Here is a 20,138-nt window from a genome sequence, read left to right on the forward strand (position 1 = left end):
ACCACAGAGAGACACTAAACGACCACAAAGAGACACAAACGACCACAAAGAGACACAAACGACCACAAAGAGACACAAAACAACCACAGAGAGACGCAGAACGACCGCAAAGAGACACAAACAACCACAAAGAGACGCAAAACAACCACAAAGAGATGCAGAGACCACCGAGATATGCACAATGACACTCACACAAAGAAATGCAAAACTGTTTCTTTTCATCTGGGAGCCTTGCTCCTATGGGGTGGGGGCCTTATACCTGTCTGTTCAAATTGTCTCATATTCCCAATGGCTGTAGGATTTGGAGATACAAAGCAGCTACTGATTGATTATTTCATATTAGAATACTTAATGTTGTTTTTTTGTCATTCATTTCATCCCAGTTCCTTTTTGCTAAGAACCAGTGCTTTAAATGTGAGTCTTAACAACTTTGTAATTATTTTACAAATATGTCCCGTCTTTAAAGCTGTGCCGCAGTCAAGCCCCCCATTCAAACATTTCTTAACCCGCCCCTGAAAGAGGTGGATGTGGTGGAGAAAGGAGGGACACTTTGGAGCAAGAAAGAGGGAGTCGAGCAGAGGGGGAGAGAAAGTCTGCGGTTGGCCAAAGTTATGGAATGACAGAGGGGATAGAGGAAGGAGGAGCAGGCAGAAAGCTCTGGGGCGCAAAGGCGAATCAGATGGACAGACTGAGTAAAAGGAGGAGTGTGGTGGAATAAGGAGAGACCACAGGAAGGACAGGATGGATGGAGGATTTAGGGTGGACAGGGCCTTTTAGTTTTAAACCTCAGCTGGTGTGAGCACTGACTAAGTGAGTCGCGGGAGGAAAAGTTGCAACCAGAAGCAGCAACAGATAAATTCAGATAGCTGCAGAGAGATGGGAGTGATGGAAAAGTATGTGTGGAGGAGGTAGACACCAGGGGAGGAGGTTTCATTCCCCATAGCTCTTCTCAGTTTCTCAGGATTTCCCTCTCTGGACACTGCTACTGCTGCTTGAAGTGCCTTCTCTCAAGGGCCATACTCTTCCATATCTGGACCTGGATTTGGACAAACAGTGAAGTGGACCGAATCAGACGGGATAGTAAACCTAAATTTAACTATTTACAGTTAAATTAAGTCAGCACTGAAAGGTGTTTGGTGGACCAAAGGATTACTGACAGAAAAAGTGGATATTTGGCTACATAAGTAACGCCTTTTCAATTATTTTTTTAATTATTTGGGCAGTGCAGCCTTGTTCTACTCTGTTTTTACTTTGCATGAAATTCTATTGTATCTTGACTGAGATCTTGACTGGTCTGTTTTGAAAACAATATCTCATCCTATATTGTGAGCAGATGCTGCAAAGGTTAGAATGTCAGATTGTCCTCGGCTTGCAGATAAAGAGTATTTACAGTATGTCCTTGTATTTTTGTTGATCGTGTGGTCGGTGCATAAATGGGGTAATTACAGTTACTGTTATTTTGCCGTTTTAGGGCACGTAAGATGAGAAGACTTTGGTATTTCATGTTCTGTATGTCAATAAGTCGTTTGTGTTTACCTGGACTTTCTCCCACCTAATGGGAGCAAAATCATGTAAATAGACATTGAATTGTTTTTCCCAAAAGACCTTTTCATCTAAAACCAAGATGTGTTTCATGAGTGTAAACTATGAGGTGAGGACTGATAATAGCTGTTTGGATTAAGAGGGTGCGCAGTAACTTGTGTCTTTGCCATTCTGAGCTCCTGAGAGTGTGTGCTGGAGGAAAGTCTGGAAAGTGACTCTAAACGTCTCCTTTAATGCACCGTAATAAATGGCTCGTGACGCAACCCCTATTTTCCCTCATGAGTCTAGAGAGGGAGGTTTTCCATATATGTCGGCTTCCACATATTTTCCACTTCAGCATCATTGTTGACATTATAGAGCAGCCTTCATCCAGCCCGCTGGCCTTGTTCTCATGCTGCCTGGTCCTGGAAACTAACCCATGCAGTCACCCAACAACCAGATTTGATTCCTGTCACTTCTTGGCTCACCTCTGTTGAAAACACTTGTTGTTGACTTGCCCAGCCCAGCGTTACTTGTATCGGCCCAGGCTTCATTTCATCTCTCCCCAGGGCCAGGCCTTCTCGTGCAGGCTTGGCCCTGAGTGGGCTCCCCCTGTCCTGAAATCATGGGGATCCAGGGCATGGAGCTGTTTGCCATCGGCGTGGTCATCATCCTTTTCATGGCAGTTCTCAAGCAGTTTGGCATCTTGGAGCCCATGTCCTCATTTGAAGGTAAGGGCCCACCTGAGGCCCCTCTACTGGCTGTACATATGATGATTCACCACTTTAACCCCCTACATTTACTGTATAAGCACTATACACATTTGAAAAATGCTTTATAATACGCTATAATATTACGCAGATATAAAAAGGTTTTTAAATGTTTATTAATATTGTTAATAATTAAGTCTGCAATGAAGATTTTATATTATGACAACTTAGTTTTACTATGTCATCACTCATTATCTTTTTATTAGGGCTGTCAATCGATTAAAAAAAAAGAATCTAATTAATTACATACTCTGTGATTAATTAATCGAAATTAATCGTATACATAATTAACAGTGCCTGAACCGATCATTTTTAAGAAAGTAAAAAAAAAAAGAAGGGTACTAAACAACAGTTGGTGACATTAAAGAACGGCTTGTTTATTGCTAAGGCCATATGGTCAAAATTAAATGATTTAATAATAATGTATAACAATAACAATAACTTATTTCACTAGTAAATCGCTGTTGAACGACAAAAACAACCACCAGATAAGAAAAGAACATTTACACTAACTTAAAATGCACCACGAGGCTGTAGTTTACCAGTTTCATTGAACGCACCGTCTGTGTTGTTTCTCCGACGGCAGCTACAGATTGTTACATACCTGTGTTGAATCCTCTACAGTAAAACACACTTTACACCGTTTAGTGTTAGCTGTCAGCATTGTAACCGTTTTTAATCCAGCTACTAGCTAGCGGTAGGCTAACGTTAGCTGCTGTCGAGTATAGTGTTAACTAGCTAGCGGTAGGCTAACGTTAGCTGCTGTCGAGTATTGTGTTAACTAGCGTCACGTGCAGCGGTGTTTGTGTTGCCTGTATCGTCTTCAGAGCATCAGAGAGAAGCGAAGACATATCAGTGGCACCAGATTTCGGTAGCCAGGGTTGGCAGGAAGAAGATTTTTACAAGTAAATGTTCCAATCAATGATCCAGGCAGCACATTTTCGTCTCCCTCCTTCATTTTACAGTCCAATGGTGCTAGAACGGCTCCGGGTCAAACGTCAATATGGAATGGATTAATCTGCGTTATTTTTTCTCAGATTAATTAATCGAAATTAACGCGTTATTTTGACAGCCCTACTTTTTATACACCAGCCTCCACACGATGAGTTATAGTTGTTAACAAATACATTAATAAACACTTGTATCTGCTTACAACTTCATTATAGTATGTTATAAACCATTTGTTAAATGTTTATATACGGCTTATGAATGGTAAGTAGAGGTAAAGTGATGACCTTCAAGTTTTATTATAAACTTATAGAAACATTTTGGTAAAAAAAACAGAAGTGATAAACTAAACTATGAAGTGTCCCTTCTTCTACTCTTTAAGATAAATTTAAAAAAAAACACGCTTAAAAACACAATTATCTGAAAAAAACATTGTCACAAAGCTTAAAAAACTAAATTGCAAGCCTTGACCCTTGTCAGCTCTCTACTATGTAATAAAGTAAAAATAAACATTACTAAAATTAAGTAGAGAAACATCTGATGTTGCTCTTTGAACAATGCCGTTCCCTTTGATTAGAGTTTTTGACTGAAGGCCAGCCAGTCAGAGTGCCCTGCAGTCAGTGTGCCAAGACATATACAGCAGGAAGGCTCCAGTCGGCACATCCAGTCGGCACATTAGTGCTTCTCATATGACTCTGCATCCTAAGTAATAAATTCAACAAAAAACACCAGTAATGTCCTTTCATAATTTAGCACTACCCCCACCCCCCATTCTGTGGCTGGGCCTACACCCTGGTTTAGCATTACTTCACATCAATTATACATGCAGTATCGAACAGGCTTTCTCTGAGGCCGCCTAAATATGGAGCCTGGACCCTGAAGGATACTGGCCATCCCTCAGTAGCCTCCGAAATTCTCATAATGCATCTTCAATCCTGATTCTTGCCTCTTCAATGCAGTCGGTAAATACTAATTTACCGACTGCAGTGTCATTATCTCATCTACATCTTCTCATCAACATTTTAACAACCTTTTAACTATTTGCAGCAGATATTTCAAATCTTTTGTGTCTCTCCAAATGTTCACCTGCCTTCATGTAGGAAAATAGGTGAAAAGTAACTCATGGGGCTGTCGTACTTTTCAGAATTCACAGGTCCAGTTGTTGAGTATATATATATATATATATATATATATATATATATATATATATATATATATATATGTATATATATATATATATATGTATATATATGATATATAAAGAATCTATCACAGTCTATATATATATATATATATATATATATATATATATATATATATATATATATATATATATATATGGATTTTTTGATACTGCGTACCCAGATACCCAGAGGTCCTTAATCAATCAGCATCATCATCGTAGCTTATTTGATGCATTATTTATATCATAAGCACTCAAGAAAAGATGCTTTGATGTTGAAAATACACACATTGACAGTCCTTGTGCATGTGTGTGTGTGTGTGTGTGTGTGTGTGTGTGTGTGTGTGTGTGTGTGTGTGTGTGTGTGTGTGTGTGTGTGTGTGTGTGTGTGTCCACATGTGTGTACGTGTTTAAAATCCAGTTCACTGATCTGATTGAAAACAAACCCATCGGCCTTTGATTGTTGTTCCAGTCCAGTCTGCTCTGATGACGATTTTGGATTCAGTCCAATTTGGTCCTATTTTGGGAAGACATCTGATGCCCGAGGTAGCCTTGTCTTTAGATATGTACTTTGAGGTTCTCTGATACCAATATCTGGTATTTTTACTCCACATTTCACTCTGGTGCAGTGCAGGATATTTTAGTCGTGAGTAAAATCAATATACTGTAAAGAGATGAAGAGGAAATTAATAGTTTCATTTGTTTTTTTGTGACCTGTTTGCTTATTTCCATGTTTGTCGGAAAGATCTTTTAATTAATGGTGGAATGTAACTAAGTACATTAAGTACATTTACTCAAGTAATGTACTTGAATATTTTGTACAATTTTGATGTACTTTACTTGAGTATTTACATGTTATGCTACTTTATACTTCTAATCTGCTATATTTTGGAGGCACATATTAATACTTTTAACTGCACATTTGTTTTAAAGCTTTAGTTACAAGTTCCTTTGCAGATTCAGATTATGAATGTAAAATATAAGTCAACTAATAAAACATGATCTATTACTAAAGGTTAACCCAGCAGTATAAAAAGTAATTAAAATGATGTCCACTCTTAGCTGCAACATTGAAGTGATGTACATATTAATGCATCACTAACTATAATCCACAATCACAGTAATGTGCTGAAGGAGCCCTGGGTTTTGGCTCCCGGGCCACTTAGAGTCCACTACAAGTCAATATTCTTCTAAAATAAGCTGAGTCAGTGAAAGAACAGTGCTTTGCAAATATAACATCATCCTCGGGTGTTCTCTATAAATGAAAATGAACATGATTGTAAGTAGTTAAATCTGTCTGTTTATCTGTGTGTGTGTGTGTGTGTGTGTGTGTGTGTGTGTGTGTGTGTGTGTGTGTGTGTGTGTGTGTGTGTGTGTCTGTCTATCTATAATGTATCAACATTGAATATGAAGGTAATTCTGCCTCCCATAGGACACCATATGCACGGAGCAGAATACCTAAATTGTGATTAGAGAGAAAGAAACATTTCTCTACGATCAGGATGAAGTCACCTGTTCAAACTCCTGTAGCTGCACACTGTCTCTGTTCCTGTTGTTTCATCATTCTCCACTAGAGGGAGCCTTTATTAGAGTTTGATTGTCTGACACATTATTGCAGTTTTTCTTGATTGCTTTGACCTGCTTAAAGAAACTGGGATCCACTCGGTTTTCATCATCACTGTCTCAGCAGAGCAGAAGACACCTCTTGCAAATGTGTTAACCCTTTCTCATTGGATTGACACATTTCCCCCACACTTTTGCAGAACAGTTAACACAGATGTCATTCAAGCAGTCCAAACTCCATTGTTTTAGCTATGGTAACCAAACAGAAAGCAGCTGTTCCTAACTATTAGAAACTACCTACATCAGTATGAAATCACTGAAGCACCTGTTTGACACTCCTACACACAAATCTTCAATTAGTAATCAGTCTGCAGGTCTTAAGGTGCAGCGTCTGTGTAGTTCTTTGCCAACATGGATGGAAGAGGTCTAAGACAGAAGATACTGAGTCTCAATAGTGGCTATTTCTTATATTCTGCAGTAATAGATGTTTATACTTTACTGTAATATATTTTATTTTTATTTTCTTAATTACTTATACTCTAATAGATTTTATTTTGGTTTACATGTATTTTGTGTAATATTTACAGGATTTAAGTTTTTAGCCACAGTTTCAAAATAAGGATCAATGGAATCAATAACATTTGCATCAAAGCATTTCTGATTTTGGATCCAATTCTATGCAAGAAGGCAAATTTGACAACAAATGTCACTGGCATGAAAGCTACGTACAGTAATAGGCTACAATGACAAGCAATGGTGCACTGATTTGCACTGAGTGCTGTATTTTGTATTTTGTTGTCCACTGTGTAATGGTTGATTAGAAGAGCTCATATATTTGTTTGCAAGTTGTGTTGTTTGAAAGCAACATTTTCTTTTGTTGCGTATTTTAAATGTTTTGGCACGGTTAGAGCCTTTTGCAAACTAAATGTGTCATTTTGACCATGGGTGCCACTGTTTCGGCCTGTGTGTTAACTGTTTTGAAAAATGTGGAATTTGAGTTGACTGCTGCGTCAAAGCAATCAAGAAAAACTGTAAATCTGTGTTACGGACCCCAGGAGAGACAGGGGAACAATTAGAAAGTGGATCACAGAGCTGACTGGGAAAATGGGATTCAGGACACCTGTTGACTTTTTCTCACCACCCTCTCGGTTCTTTAAAAGCAAATGTGTGTCACATTTAGAAAAAAATAAATTAAAATCTTCATTAGTTTTGTCCATATACAGCTTCGGTATTCAGCACCTTGTAGTTATTTTGATGTTTTTTTTTTTTTTTTTTAATGCAGCTATTCCTCAGGGGTTCACAGGTTAATTAGCAGAAAATAAGATGTGAGATGGAGGGAGGGAAGAGAGGAGGAAGCTGCAGAGCATCAGTCATTCAGTCAGTGGAGGATGTTGGAGTTTTGTCACCAACTAGAGGAATAATATTCATTGGAGTATTTAACTGGAGTATTCAACTGTACGCTTGTGCCAAAACAACCTACATGTTTGATGGGAGAGTATCTGAGCTTCTTCCCTATTTGATTGGATTTCCCACGGATTGACAATGTAGTCCAGATTTTTGTGAGGGAATTTTTTTTTATCTATCTTTCTCTTTTATACTTTTATAGCAATAATCTGATTCACTTGGAATTGGATACAGGAGTTGGACCATCAAACCCTTCGCTTATTTGTGGAGAATATTTTAAAAGATCCATTAGAACAGGAGAGGGTGGGGGAGTCAATTAAAAAGGCAGAAGGGGAGAGCTAAATGGAGTAACAGAAACTGCAGGGAAAAAAATGTGACAGAAAAAAAGCGATGAGTGAGTGACACTGTTTCAGAGACAGGAGGGGAACGAGAAGAAAAGCTGAGAGTTAAGACCGAAAGAGACAGATGGACTGAAAGAAAAGGTGTAGAGAAATTCCAATTATGTAAACAAGGAAAGGAAAGAGAGGGACCCTGGAGGGGAAGATAGAAGAAGAGGGGAAGATGAGTGTGAGGTGGGAGACGGAGGGACTCCAGACTGTTGGCATCGTCTGCCTGGTGATCATGTTCCTCAAACTGATGCACCTGCTGGGCCTCATCGACATCACTGAGACCGGTGAGAGAAGGAGGAGGGCATGGAGCGAGGTGGCTGGAGTTACATTTGTTTTACTTTTATCCACTTGTAGGTATTTGTGAATTTTGTTTGATGCAAGTCTGGATAGTTGTAAGTCATTAGAGGAGTAGAAGTAGTTGTGAGAAACTACGGGTGTACATTTTTTAGTTACGGAAAAACTGATTTGACTTTAAAGAATACTTCTGTTAATATGATACAATTTGTAGTCTGGCTCACTGGATGTACATTGCTGGGATAAAGCCTGACATCCGGTGCATCCCCCCCCTTCCACTACCTCTGCTTTCTATTTTGCTAGGGCACTGTCGCTCCATACGTGGCTTAGCACTGCCCAGGAAGATTTTGATTGGTTTAAAGAAATACAAACTAGCCAGAATGTTTTTTCACCTGTCCCAGAATAGATAAGCCAGACCATACTGGAGACAATTTGTTATTGTCAGCAAATCCCATGAAAAGATAATCCTTCTCTCACTTTCTTGACTTTAGATTTGAGCCCAAAGAACATACATCTTTAAAGATGTGAATCTTTAAAAATGGTTCACAAGTATATTGTTGCATAAAATAAACTCAGTATTCTCCTAAAACAGCTGTAGTTTTTAGTAAATGTTAGTCAAAGAGGAGTTAAGAGTGCATTTGTTGGGGACTATTTTCAGCTGGGCATTAATACATATTTGGTGCTCTAGTGACTCCTAGCAGCACCCAGAGCCGGTTGTTCGTAACTACAAAGCCTAGTTCTAACTTATCTGTATACTAAGTGGAGTTTTATGCAGTTTCCACCCAACTGCCAGGTCTAACTTTTGTGTAGCTAACTGACAATGCTAATGTTAGCCTGCGAATATATGAGCATTTAGAGCGAAGAGTAAAAGAGATAATATGGAATAAGATTTGATAAATGCTGTGTAATAATGATAAACGTACCTTAAATTACAAAATAGTATGCCAATAACATTTGACTAAATGGTTGAATAACAACAGTGGGGTTAGCATAATAAAATATTTCCCTCTCATTCTAAACTGAATGAATACTATTAACTCTGAAACACATATTTCTTCATGTATGCAGACATAAATAAAACAAAGAAACAGCGTTTACAAACGATGTATCTTTTGTGCCTCTAAAACTGTACCAAAGCCCGTCTACGGAAATCCGTTCCACTCCCTATTCAGCCCAATTGTACCGAATTTGGTTGCAGTTCCACCAGAGTTCCACTGGGGGTGATCGCGGTCCAGTGCTAAATGAATGGGACTCTATGGAGCTAGACGGCTAAATGTGTCTCTTTCACCTGATTGTCGTTGAGAAATCTCAGATTTGATTGTAGTTTTTGCAAGTTCAACATGGATTATAGGTCAAAAGTTGAATGAACGAGTACTTGTGTCCTTTGATTTCTTACAGGTTGAGTCGTTGTTGGCCATAACACGCCAGCATTCTGCTAATGAGTGCTGATTGGTCAGTGAAGGACTGATTACGATCGGAGATCCCACTTGACGGCATCCAAAGCAGAACCAGAATGTCAGAGTGAATATTTCGGCGTGGTCTTGAAAACATTAGCAAACCTCTTTCTAGCACGTGTATTAACAGGGAGAGCCTAACCTGTCAGCTGTGTTGTCGATGCTTCGAGAGAACAAAGGAAGCGACTCAGAGCTTGCCGTAAAGCAGTATCTCTGGCCATGTATGTGTATGTGACGTCATTGACATTTTAAAAGGCTTTTTAGAACAAAAAAGCCACTTTAAATAAATCTAACACCCAGCAGTGTGTATTTTCTTAGCCTCTCCTTTCAAATGCAACATTCAAATTACTAGACAAAAAATTATATCCTGAGAAAAGTGGATTTTGAGGGGTATAGCTCCATAGAGTCCCATTCATTCTGCACTGGCCTGTGAGCGCCCCCTATATGGAACTCTGGTGGAACTGCAACCAGTTCAGAAGCCGGAAGTAACGAGAGAGTGGAACTTATTCCCTTATTAGAAATTCTTTGACTGTACTTTTTGGAAGTTATGCTAGCTTGTGATGCTACAGTGAATTCCTGTTTACCTCGTTCATTGTTCTTGATTGGACAGCACTGCAGATGTATTCTACACTGTAAATAATTTTTTAACAACTGGCAGCCGGGTTGCCATTATGTTACTCTAAAATTAATATTGCCTTACTGTCACTAAAATGTACGTTTTTGTACTGTTAATGCAAAATACAGTATGAACTGGTTTTTGATCACTTTCACAGTATTCTACTGTAAAAAAAAAAAGTGTACGATTCCACTTTTGCTAGTTTGATGGCGGAAAAAAGGGTCTGTGCGCTGGGCGCATGGTTTAAAAGGGTTGTACTTAGTGTCTTAATTAATTCATAGGTGTGTTTTAGGCGTAACACGCAATAAACCAATCAGAGTGTCATCTCCCATTCCCTTTAAAAGCCAGGTGCGTTTGTACCTTGGCGCATTGCTATTATGATGGCGGATTTGCACCGTAATATTTTTATTTGTAATCTTTTGCATGTTTGTGTTCTGCTGCGCTTCCCTGTGTGTGTGTGTGTGTGTGTGTGTGTAACAAGCATAGTGTGTACGCGCTGTGCATGAGCCTAAGGCCATTTTACTAATGTGCTGCTAAAATAACAATAAAATGCTGCGTTATTGACTTTAGACCAGGTTTTTGTTGGTCAATGGCGCGATCACTTCCCGCTGCCTCAAGATAGTAACGCCCAGAATGCACATGAACACACCTCCCTGTAAGACTGACACGCCCATGGGCGCACAGATGGGCGCAGGTGCATTTGCTATTTAAACGACATGGGCGCTGGACGGGAAATTGACAACTGTGTCGATCTTAAACTAGCAAAGACACTTGCTTCGGGCTTTGCGCCACGCTGCACCGGGTGCAAGATAGGGCCCCAGGTCTCTCAATCCAGTCTCGGAACCCCTTGAACTGTGTGAGAGACAGACAGAGAGAGATATCAGTTTCAAAATTCAATGCAACTTCTTACATACAAAATCAGCATATGTGCACCTTACTATTTCTTCTTATCATAACATGGACCATGAACATGAACATCCAAAAAATAAATATCCAAAGCCCTGAATTAACCCTTCAACTAGCCAAATAATCCCAGCCTGGAACATCCAAACAGTGGTATGTGCATTTTCAGACACAGAACACAAATAATACAGACTTTCATAGACTGTTAAAGGTTTACACTGTCAGGGCGATCATTATGCTTCATGCATTCACTGGCAAAATACATTTGTACACACATTAATTTAGATATGTAGAGATTAAAATGAGCTCCTTGTGTTGTCTGATTATTAGACAATCATCTATTTTAGAATTTTCAGCTAGCAGCTGACTCATGACATGCACGTATATATTCAGTAATGCATATATATTGAAAAATCACTTTGAACCAAAGACAAATCATCAATCTTAACTCATGGTCCACTTACGAGCTTGAGATCAAATTATGATATGTTTGTAGAAAAGCAACATGGGAGATCTTCTTTTCATTTTCCACATTTTGTCAATGGGAGTGTTTATCTGCGGAGGTCAGAGGTCGTCTCCTGGTGTGTCCTTCTCACTGAACTTTACTGTCTTATTGTTTTAAATGAACACTACAGAAACGATCACATTTTACACAAGAGTTTAAGCACCCTCCCCTGTGTTTATTTTTCACAGAGTATTATATTTCACTGCTCTACTGGATGTTTCATCAGAATATAACTTGAGTCTTTGTCCTCTGGACCGCTCAGCATATAAACCTCTCAGTGTCTGATCTGACTTGTTTTCTCTGTTTTTTCTTCCTCTTTCTATCGCTCTCTCACTGTTCTCCATTTACGCTCTTTCACTCCATCATGGTGTCAACACCCCTACCCCTCCTCCTCCTCCTCCTCCTCCTCCTCCTCCTCCTCTATTCTATCCGTCTAAAGATGGTGAGTATAGTAACGGTAGATACCCAACCAACTTTGAGAAAACTTCCCTCCCACCCCTTTTTTTATGATTTTTTTATTTTTCCAGTTGTACAATGCTTTCTCTTAGTGTGTGTGAACTGGTAACAAATAATGTGATTTGCTCTGTGAGTAAAACTTTAAGGGAATTTCTCAAATTCAGATTTTCTGCAGGGGCTTTTTTTTTATGCGAACGGATCAAAACATGACTTGTTTGGTGACATTTCCACCACAAAGAAAGTATCTCCTCTTCTTTATTACTCCCTCGTTCGCCTGCCTTTTCTACGCAAGTTTTTTGCTAAATCTCTCTCTTAAACTTGCACGTCCCCCCCCACCTGCTCTATAACAAATGCCGCCCTGTTAATTGTGTGATCCCACCCCTTCCCGAGTGTTGACCTGCATCCACACACTCGATGTTTTCCTCATTCTCCTGCTTTTTCTCTTCATCTTTCCTCCTCTACATCTCTTCTTGTATGTCTCTTTCTCTCACAGACAACAGCGACAGTGACTTGGAGCTGTCGACGGTGCGTCACCAGCCGGAGGGTCTGGACCAGCTGCAGGCTCAGACCAAGTTCACCAGGAAGGAACTTCAGTCCCTCTATCGAGGCTTCAAGAACGTACGTCCGACTGCCGGCTGCAGAGACTTCATTGCTTTACCAACATAACTATGCTTTATATAGACTTGAATTATTCTCTCTATATCTTTTTTTTTCTTCCTCTTTTGAGCAGGAGTGTCCCAGTGGGCTGGTTGATGAGGAGACATTCAAGACCATCTATTCTCAGTTCTTTCCCCAAGGAGGTTAGACGTTAAAACAATCTCGTTTCTCTTGTCCTTTCTTGATAGGGACTGTGCAAAAATGATTAGGGAGGAGGTGGTCATGAAAGAGGGAGGATTATGTATTTTTTAATGGTCTGAAATAATTGGGAGATCCATGGAGGGTCTTTCATTTTTCAATGTTCCAGATTTAGATTTTATTTCATCATTTTGTTGCGAGATTTACCATAAAAAAACAACAATTGAATTGATGAGTCAAAAATATGTTAGATCATGACGTCATGAAAGGAAGAAGTATACAGATTCCTTACGTTAAAGTAATGATACATCAATGTAAAAAATACTCTGTTACAAGTAAAAGTCCTGCATTTAAAATCTTACTTACAGTATCTCACAAAAGTGATACACCCCTCACATTTTAGTAAATATTTCATTATATCTTTTAATGGGACAACACTGAAGAAATTACACTTTGCTAAAATGTAAAGTATTAAGTGTACAGCTCGTATAACAGTGTAAATGTGCTGTCAAATTAAAATAGGCCCACATCATCACATGCCCTTGACCTAGAGATTGGCATGGGGTACTTTCCATAAAATCATCTCTCAATGCAAATCAAACCAGCTATTAGGCTAACCGACATAAAAACCATGCCAATCTCTAGGTATGGTGAAGGGTACTGTATGTGATGATGTGGGGCTATTTTAATTCCAAAGGCCAAGGGAACTTTATCAGGATGCATAGTATCCTGGATCCATGAAATAACTGGCCTTTAAAAATAAAAATCTGCCTGCCTCTATGGGAATTTAACATTTTTAAATTTACAATTTTTCAACAGTTTAGACATTAATGGCTGTGTGTTGAGTTATTTTGAGGGGACAGCACATTTACACTTAATACTTTACATTGTAGCAAAGTGTAATTTCTTCAGTGTTGTCCCATTAAAAGATATAATGAAATATTTACTAAAATGTGAGGGGTGTACTCACTTTTGTGAGATACTGTAAGTATTTTCAGCAAAATTTTATTTTGAAAGTATCAAAAGTAAGTATTGTAGTCCTTTCATTTTGTTATATGAAGATTATATTATTGTATTAATGTTACTGATGCATTAATGTCCAATTAGCATTTTCTGTTGAAGCCGGTTTATGTAGCTAATTTTAATTACTTTATGACCTGTTGGGCAATTCAATCTTAAAAACAGGTTGAAAAACTACTAGATTTGGTCACTTGTTTTAAGAAAATAGTTGTGAGTTGTTCAAAACCTTTCTTTTTAGTAAACTCTGAGTACACAAACAATGATGTCAATGCTTCGTTGTCAATGCTTTAGTTAAGGTGTAGAGCCCCTGGTGATACTTCGAGCAAAGCTTCATGTTGTGTTGAGTCTTCTTAGTGTTTTAAAAATAGCTATTTTGAGGCTAGCATAAAAGTGCCCCTAGCACTCCCATTCAAAAGGCCAAAATACAGTAAATCTTAAAAGTGGCGATTCTGTCCTAAATATGCTTTGACTCGGGTACATTCACAAAAAGACCCTAGGTTGCATTTTGGCGAGAGTTACGCTTTAACTACAGCTGTCGAATATATGTACTGGACTGAAAAATACAATATTTCCACTGAACTTTAGTGGAGAAGAAGTATAAAGTAAAATGAAATGGAAATACTCAAGTAAAGTACAAGTACCTCAAAATTAGACTTAAGTACAGTACTTGAGTAAATGTACTTTTAGTTATATTCTATCGCTGCATCATGAAGAGCTTTATTTTCGAGTAGCTAGTAGGACCAATATTTCAATATTGAGAAACAGTAGATACAGTACACTAAATCTATGACCTCCACTTCTCTTGTTCACAGATGCAACCACCTACGCTCACTTCCTGTTCAATGCATTTGACATCGACAGGAACGGTTCAATCCGCTTTGAGGACTTTGTCATCGGCCTGTCGGTGTTGCTCAGAGGTTCGGTCACTGAGAAGCTCAACTGGGCCTTCAACCTCTATGACATTAATAAGGACGGCTACGTCACCAAAGAGGTATGTGACATCTCAGACGTTTTGATAAAACCTGGAAAATTATGCATCTTACCATTACATTCCAGGTTGTCTGAATTACATTCTGGATAATGTAATGTTTGGTCCATCCACGAACTGCAATTTCAGGTAAAACCAACGTACTTTAAGATCTTAAAGATTGTGCTGCATCTTTTATGAGAGATTGCATGTTTAATCTTGTCTTGTGCATGTTTGCGAAGTGAATTTTGTTCACATATAGTATAGCTTAGAGCTTTGTCAATTTAAAAACAATAAAAAAGTTGTTTTAACTCTTTCACTTGGCTTCTGTCTTCCTCTCTTCAGGAGATGCTGGCGATTATGAAGTCAATTTACGACATGATGGGGAGGTACACCTACCCCTGTGTGCGAGATGAAGCGCCCTCTGAACACGTGGAGAAGTTCTTCCAGGTTCTGAATGCACACAAATCAAAACACACAAGTACACAGTGGTGGAATGTAACTAAGTACATTTATTCAAGTACTGTACTTGTTCTTGTATTTCCATTTTATGATACTTTATGATTCTACTCAACTACGTTTCAGAGGCAAATATTGTACTTTTTACGTCACTACATTTATTTTCAAGCTTTAGTTACAAGTTACTTTGCATATTTAGATTAGTAATACAAATTTGTAGTCACTGTTCCATTATCTTTATTGTGACTATTACTACCACTGTTCATCACATCCCCAACCGGCAACGTCAGACACCGCCTACCAAGAGTCTGGGTCTGCCGAGGTTTCTTCCTAAAAGGGAGTTTTTCCTCGCCACTGTCACACTAAATGCTTGCTCTTGGGGGAATTACTAGAATTGTTGGGGCTTTGTATAGAGTGTGGTCTAGACCTATCTATCTGTAAAGTGTCTTGAGATAACTCTTAAAAAATGTAATTTAATTGAAACTATAAATCAACTAACAAAGTATGATTTATTATAATAGATGGATTTACCCAGTAGTATTGTAGATTAAATTAGCCCCACCTTTACCAGCTGCAACATTAAATTGATGTGCACATTAATACATTACTAATTATAATCCAATAATATAATTATTCTGAAATGGGCCATTCTGCACAATGAGTACTTTTACTACTATTTCTACACTGTAGTGTTGCTACTTATACTCCTGAATACGTCTTCCATCCCTGCAAGTACATTGTGCTACAAGGCCTCTTTTGTGAACAAAACAAGGTACCCTAAAATGCTCTAATCTGTCCTTTCTCTCGGTTTTGTTTCTAATGTATTTTTCCTACAGAAAATGGATAAAAACCGAGATGGTGTAGTGACCATTGAAGAGTTCATTGAGACCTGTCAGAAGGTGACTTTTCCACATGCATGCATGCAGACAGACAGACAGACAGACAGACAGACAGACAGACAGACAGACAGACAGACAATAAAAACTAAATCAAAGTTACTCATCAACAAACACTGTACAACAGGTCAGGGATCAGTGACAGTGATAACATGATGTCACTGATTAATCAGGCACTGACTAAGATTATTATTAAGCATTACTCATGTTTTTAGTAATAAGGCTCTAATACTTCTGCCCCTTATTATCAGCTGCTTGTAATTTTTAGATTTATTTTATCTGTCTTTTGAACCTGTCGTTGCTCAAATTGCAGCACAATTATGTTGCACAAACCAACGTTCACAGAAGAAAAAGAAGTGGAAGAAAAGGAGGAACAACACAAAAGCTTTTAGTTGTTTGTAGTTTTGGTGGTTAAGGAATAATAGGACATCATACTGTTATTCTACGCTATTGCTATATGTATAGGAGGGACAGTAAATGCCTAAATTACAAATGTAAAAGTACTTTAAAGACAGAGCCACCTCCAGTATAGGGATAGACCGGTGTTAAGTATGTACATCATCCCAAGAACAAGATCATTATCTGTGTCTGGCTCCTTACTACTGGCAGACATGGACTGGTCTCCATTTTGAAACCAGTGCTAAAACTCAACCTACTATCTCAGGGATACTGCAACCACGAGTCCACTGGGCGGCAGCCGAACCCCGAGAGACTGGAGGTGGTTAATAACAGTACAGTACTCATTTGCCTGAAACATGCTGATAGACTGATAAAACCACCTCTTTTGAGATGAAACTATGAGGGATGATCTACAGTATATGTGTGTTTAATTGACCCCAAACTCCAACATTGGCCAATAAATAGATTTTTTGTAATATGCCAGATAATGACAAATATGTTGATAGTGCTAAAGTAGTTGCTAAACAAAGGACTCTCTGCTCTCTATTGTCTTCAATCCAAACGATCTACTGTAATTTAAAAAGTGCTTCAGCAAGTAAACAGGCAAGTGAAATTAAGAAACAACACTGTCCTTTCTTAGGTTTTACATTTATACACGATTATACATAAAGTGTGAAAAACAATATTCAAGATTACATTTATTATTGTCATTAAGTGGAGAGCTAATGAAATGCAGTTAGCATCTAACCAGATTGCAAGAATATATATATATATAGTGCAGGAGTAAGTATTGCAGTGAATATATTGAAATGTAGACAGTAGGGATTGCAAATGTGAGGTATGTAAAGTGCAGATAGTGAGTATCCACTCAGTGGTACAGTAATAGAAGTTCACCAGGTTCCTGGTACACAGGTGTGCTTTCTTAAGGCTCTTTAGGAAGTAAAGGCACTGCTGCGCCTTTTTGACTATGGTGGAGGTGTTAAGGGACCAGGTGAGATCATCTGAGATGTGGATGCCAAGGAACTTAAAACTAGACACACACTCCACTACAGCTCCATTGATGTAGATAGGGGACAGTGCTCGGCCTCCAGTCCGACTGAAGTCCACAATGATCTCTTTCGTCTTCTTGATGTAAAGGACCAGTCTCTCGAAGTACTTTGCAATGATGGGGGTGAGTGCAACTGGACGGAAGTTATTGCGGGTCGAGGTAGTGGAGTGCTTTGGTACTGGCACAATGGTGGCAGACTTCAAACTGGTGGGGGCCGTTGCCTGAGCCAGGGAAAGATTGAAAATGTCCGTAAAGACCCCAGCCAGCTGCAACGCACAGGCTCTGAGCACTTGCCCATGTATTCCATCTGGGCTGGCAGCCTTCCGTGCATTCACCTTGCTCAGAGTAGAGCAAACATCTGTAATGGAGAGTGTGAGAGGCTGGTCACCTGGTGGGAGAACCACTTTGTGGGGGATCTCCTTGTTGTCTCTGTTGAAGCAAGTGTAGAAGTAGTTGAGTCAGGAAGGGGACAGAGTTGGAGGGAGGCAACGTGCTGGGTGATTTGAAGTCAGTCAGGGTCTGTATGCCTTGCCACATACGCCTGGGATCTGAGGAGTTGTTCCTCAATCCTCAGTTTATATGTATGTTTGGCCTGGCTGATTCCCCTCCTCAACCGTTAAATGTTTACCTACTAGGCATCAGTAAATAATTAATGGTTGATACTGTAGTGGAGGATTAATATTCATAATTACTAATATTGAATTCATATATATATATATTATATATTTTGTCTGTCAAGACTCGACTGGAAACTATGTTGTCATTGTGGCCACTTGATTGAAAAACAAGTATTATGTCTAAAATTTGAAACCTGAACTTTTGTTTACTTCAGACTCCTGGTGCCAAGTTTTTTTCTTTGTCTTTTTTTTCCAGGACGAGAACATCATGAACTCCATGCAGCTGTTTGAGAATGTGATATAAGAAAGCCCACCTGCACAACTCACACACAAACATAGTAACCCCAACCCTAACCCAGGAACTAGACGTTTTTTATTTCTCGCCACACTCCTTTAGCTGTATCTTGCAAACTGCTTCTGGATTAAAAAGGACTTCTACAGACAGAAGAAGAGAAGAGCTTCCTGGATAAAAAAAATTCCCCATCTGTCCAGTGTGTTTTTTGTGTGTCCTAATTGAAGAAACAGAAAAAGCTCCTTGTGTTTTTATCGTCAGACAAAAATAAACAACAACAACCAACAAGGAATGGAGAAGCTTACAATATTCCTCTGACCTGAGCACACAAGGATACAAGCTTTAACACTACACCTCGCCTCTCTCAGACACACTGTTTCTCTTTCCCACAGACACACACACACACACACACACACACACACACACACACACACACACACAAACAGCTGCTGTTTCCTCAAGAGTTGTTAGAGCACTGGATGAGGTGAACTAAGAGAATAAATATTGCAAAAGAGAAATGAACTAAAGCATGTTTGTCATCAAATATGTGATGTGGAATAAGCTTGCACTACACTTTTATGACTGTATTATATGCGCCTGAAGTAAAGGCACTGTAGATACCTGCACCTGATACACCACTGGTGTGTATGTATATATGTATAGTTAATAGTTATATATCCCACCTTGTATTGGCCTCATCTGTGCTGCACTGGGTGAAGGAATAGGACCAGAACTGAATTTTTGTTTTAGAAATCTCTGTTTAACATTATGTGTAGTAGCAGTTCTTCACAGATTATTCCAAAAAATCTCCTTTTTTGTATTTTGGAAGATTATGTTTGGCTGGTCAGATTGGAAAAGGGAGTCTGTACAGTACTGTGAAGAAGCAAAAGGACTGTCAAAAGTGTGTTCTTATGCTGAATTATGCTTTATCTTGGTTCTTCAGTATCTTCGAGCATGCTGACTCTAAGTCCCACAGTATTATGTACAGTAAAGTAAGACCTTTGTGATGTTGGTTAATTAAAGATGCTGTCGACAGCTGCAACTTCTTTTTAATGCGTCCTTTCACCACATTTTCTCTACTGCAGATGACGAAGAAGCAAACGTGGATGAACACACAAGAGTTCAAAAATCCTTTCAGTCCCATGCCAAAAACCTTCAATATATCAGCCTCTCAAAGTATTTTATTAGCTTTACATATGGATATATTACACATTTAGTTTTTTTCAGAATAACCAGTACTGTTGCATTATAGTATATTGCATTAAAGATTCATGATGGATTCAAGATGCATGTAGGATTTAGGTATGCCTTGAAGACAGGTTTGCATTTTATTGGAATTGTGAAGTTGTCAGATATGACAGCTCATTACAGAACAGTAACACAACTGACCAGTGTAATCTGTGACAGCAAATATGTGCTTACAACAGCCTCATAACCAATCAATAAAATAGGCGAAAATTTAAAAAGTAAAACCAAATATTTACTCAAATTAACTTTTCCTTGAATCATGTCACTAATCTTGACTCTCTGACTTCATGGGGTCAAGGTTCAACACCTTAAATGTGAATAGTTCACCAAACCAAACCATAACCAATAAATAACACTGGACTATATAGTGAACTCTTAACGGCCTCATTTC

General features: G+C 38.8%; 1 protein-coding gene across 1 annotated transcript; it reads left to right on the forward strand.

The window, feature by feature from the left end:
• The first annotated feature begins 721 nt into the window (after window positions 1-721).
• kcnip3b (Kv channel interacting protein 3b, calsenilin) lies at window positions 722-19,537 on the forward strand. Its single transcript, XM_078251091.1, has 7 exons — window positions 722-2,252; window positions 12,500-12,624; window positions 12,737-12,806; window positions 14,634-14,812; window positions 15,134-15,238; window positions 16,084-16,146; window positions 18,464-19,537. The coding sequence occupies exons 1-7, from the start codon at window positions 2,147-2,149 to the stop codon at window positions 18,509-18,511; spliced, it is 696 nt and encodes a 231-aa protein (XP_078107217.1). The 5' UTR covers window positions 722-2,146; the 3' UTR covers window positions 18,512-19,537.
• The last annotated feature ends 601 nt before the right edge of the window (window positions 19,538-20,138 follow it).

Source organism: Sander vitreus, chromosome 5 (assembly GCF_031162955.1).
Source record: "Sander vitreus isolate 19-12246 chromosome 5, sanVit1, whole genome shotgun sequence".
Lineage (NCBI taxonomy): Eukaryota > Metazoa > Chordata > Actinopteri > Perciformes > Percidae > Sander > Sander vitreus.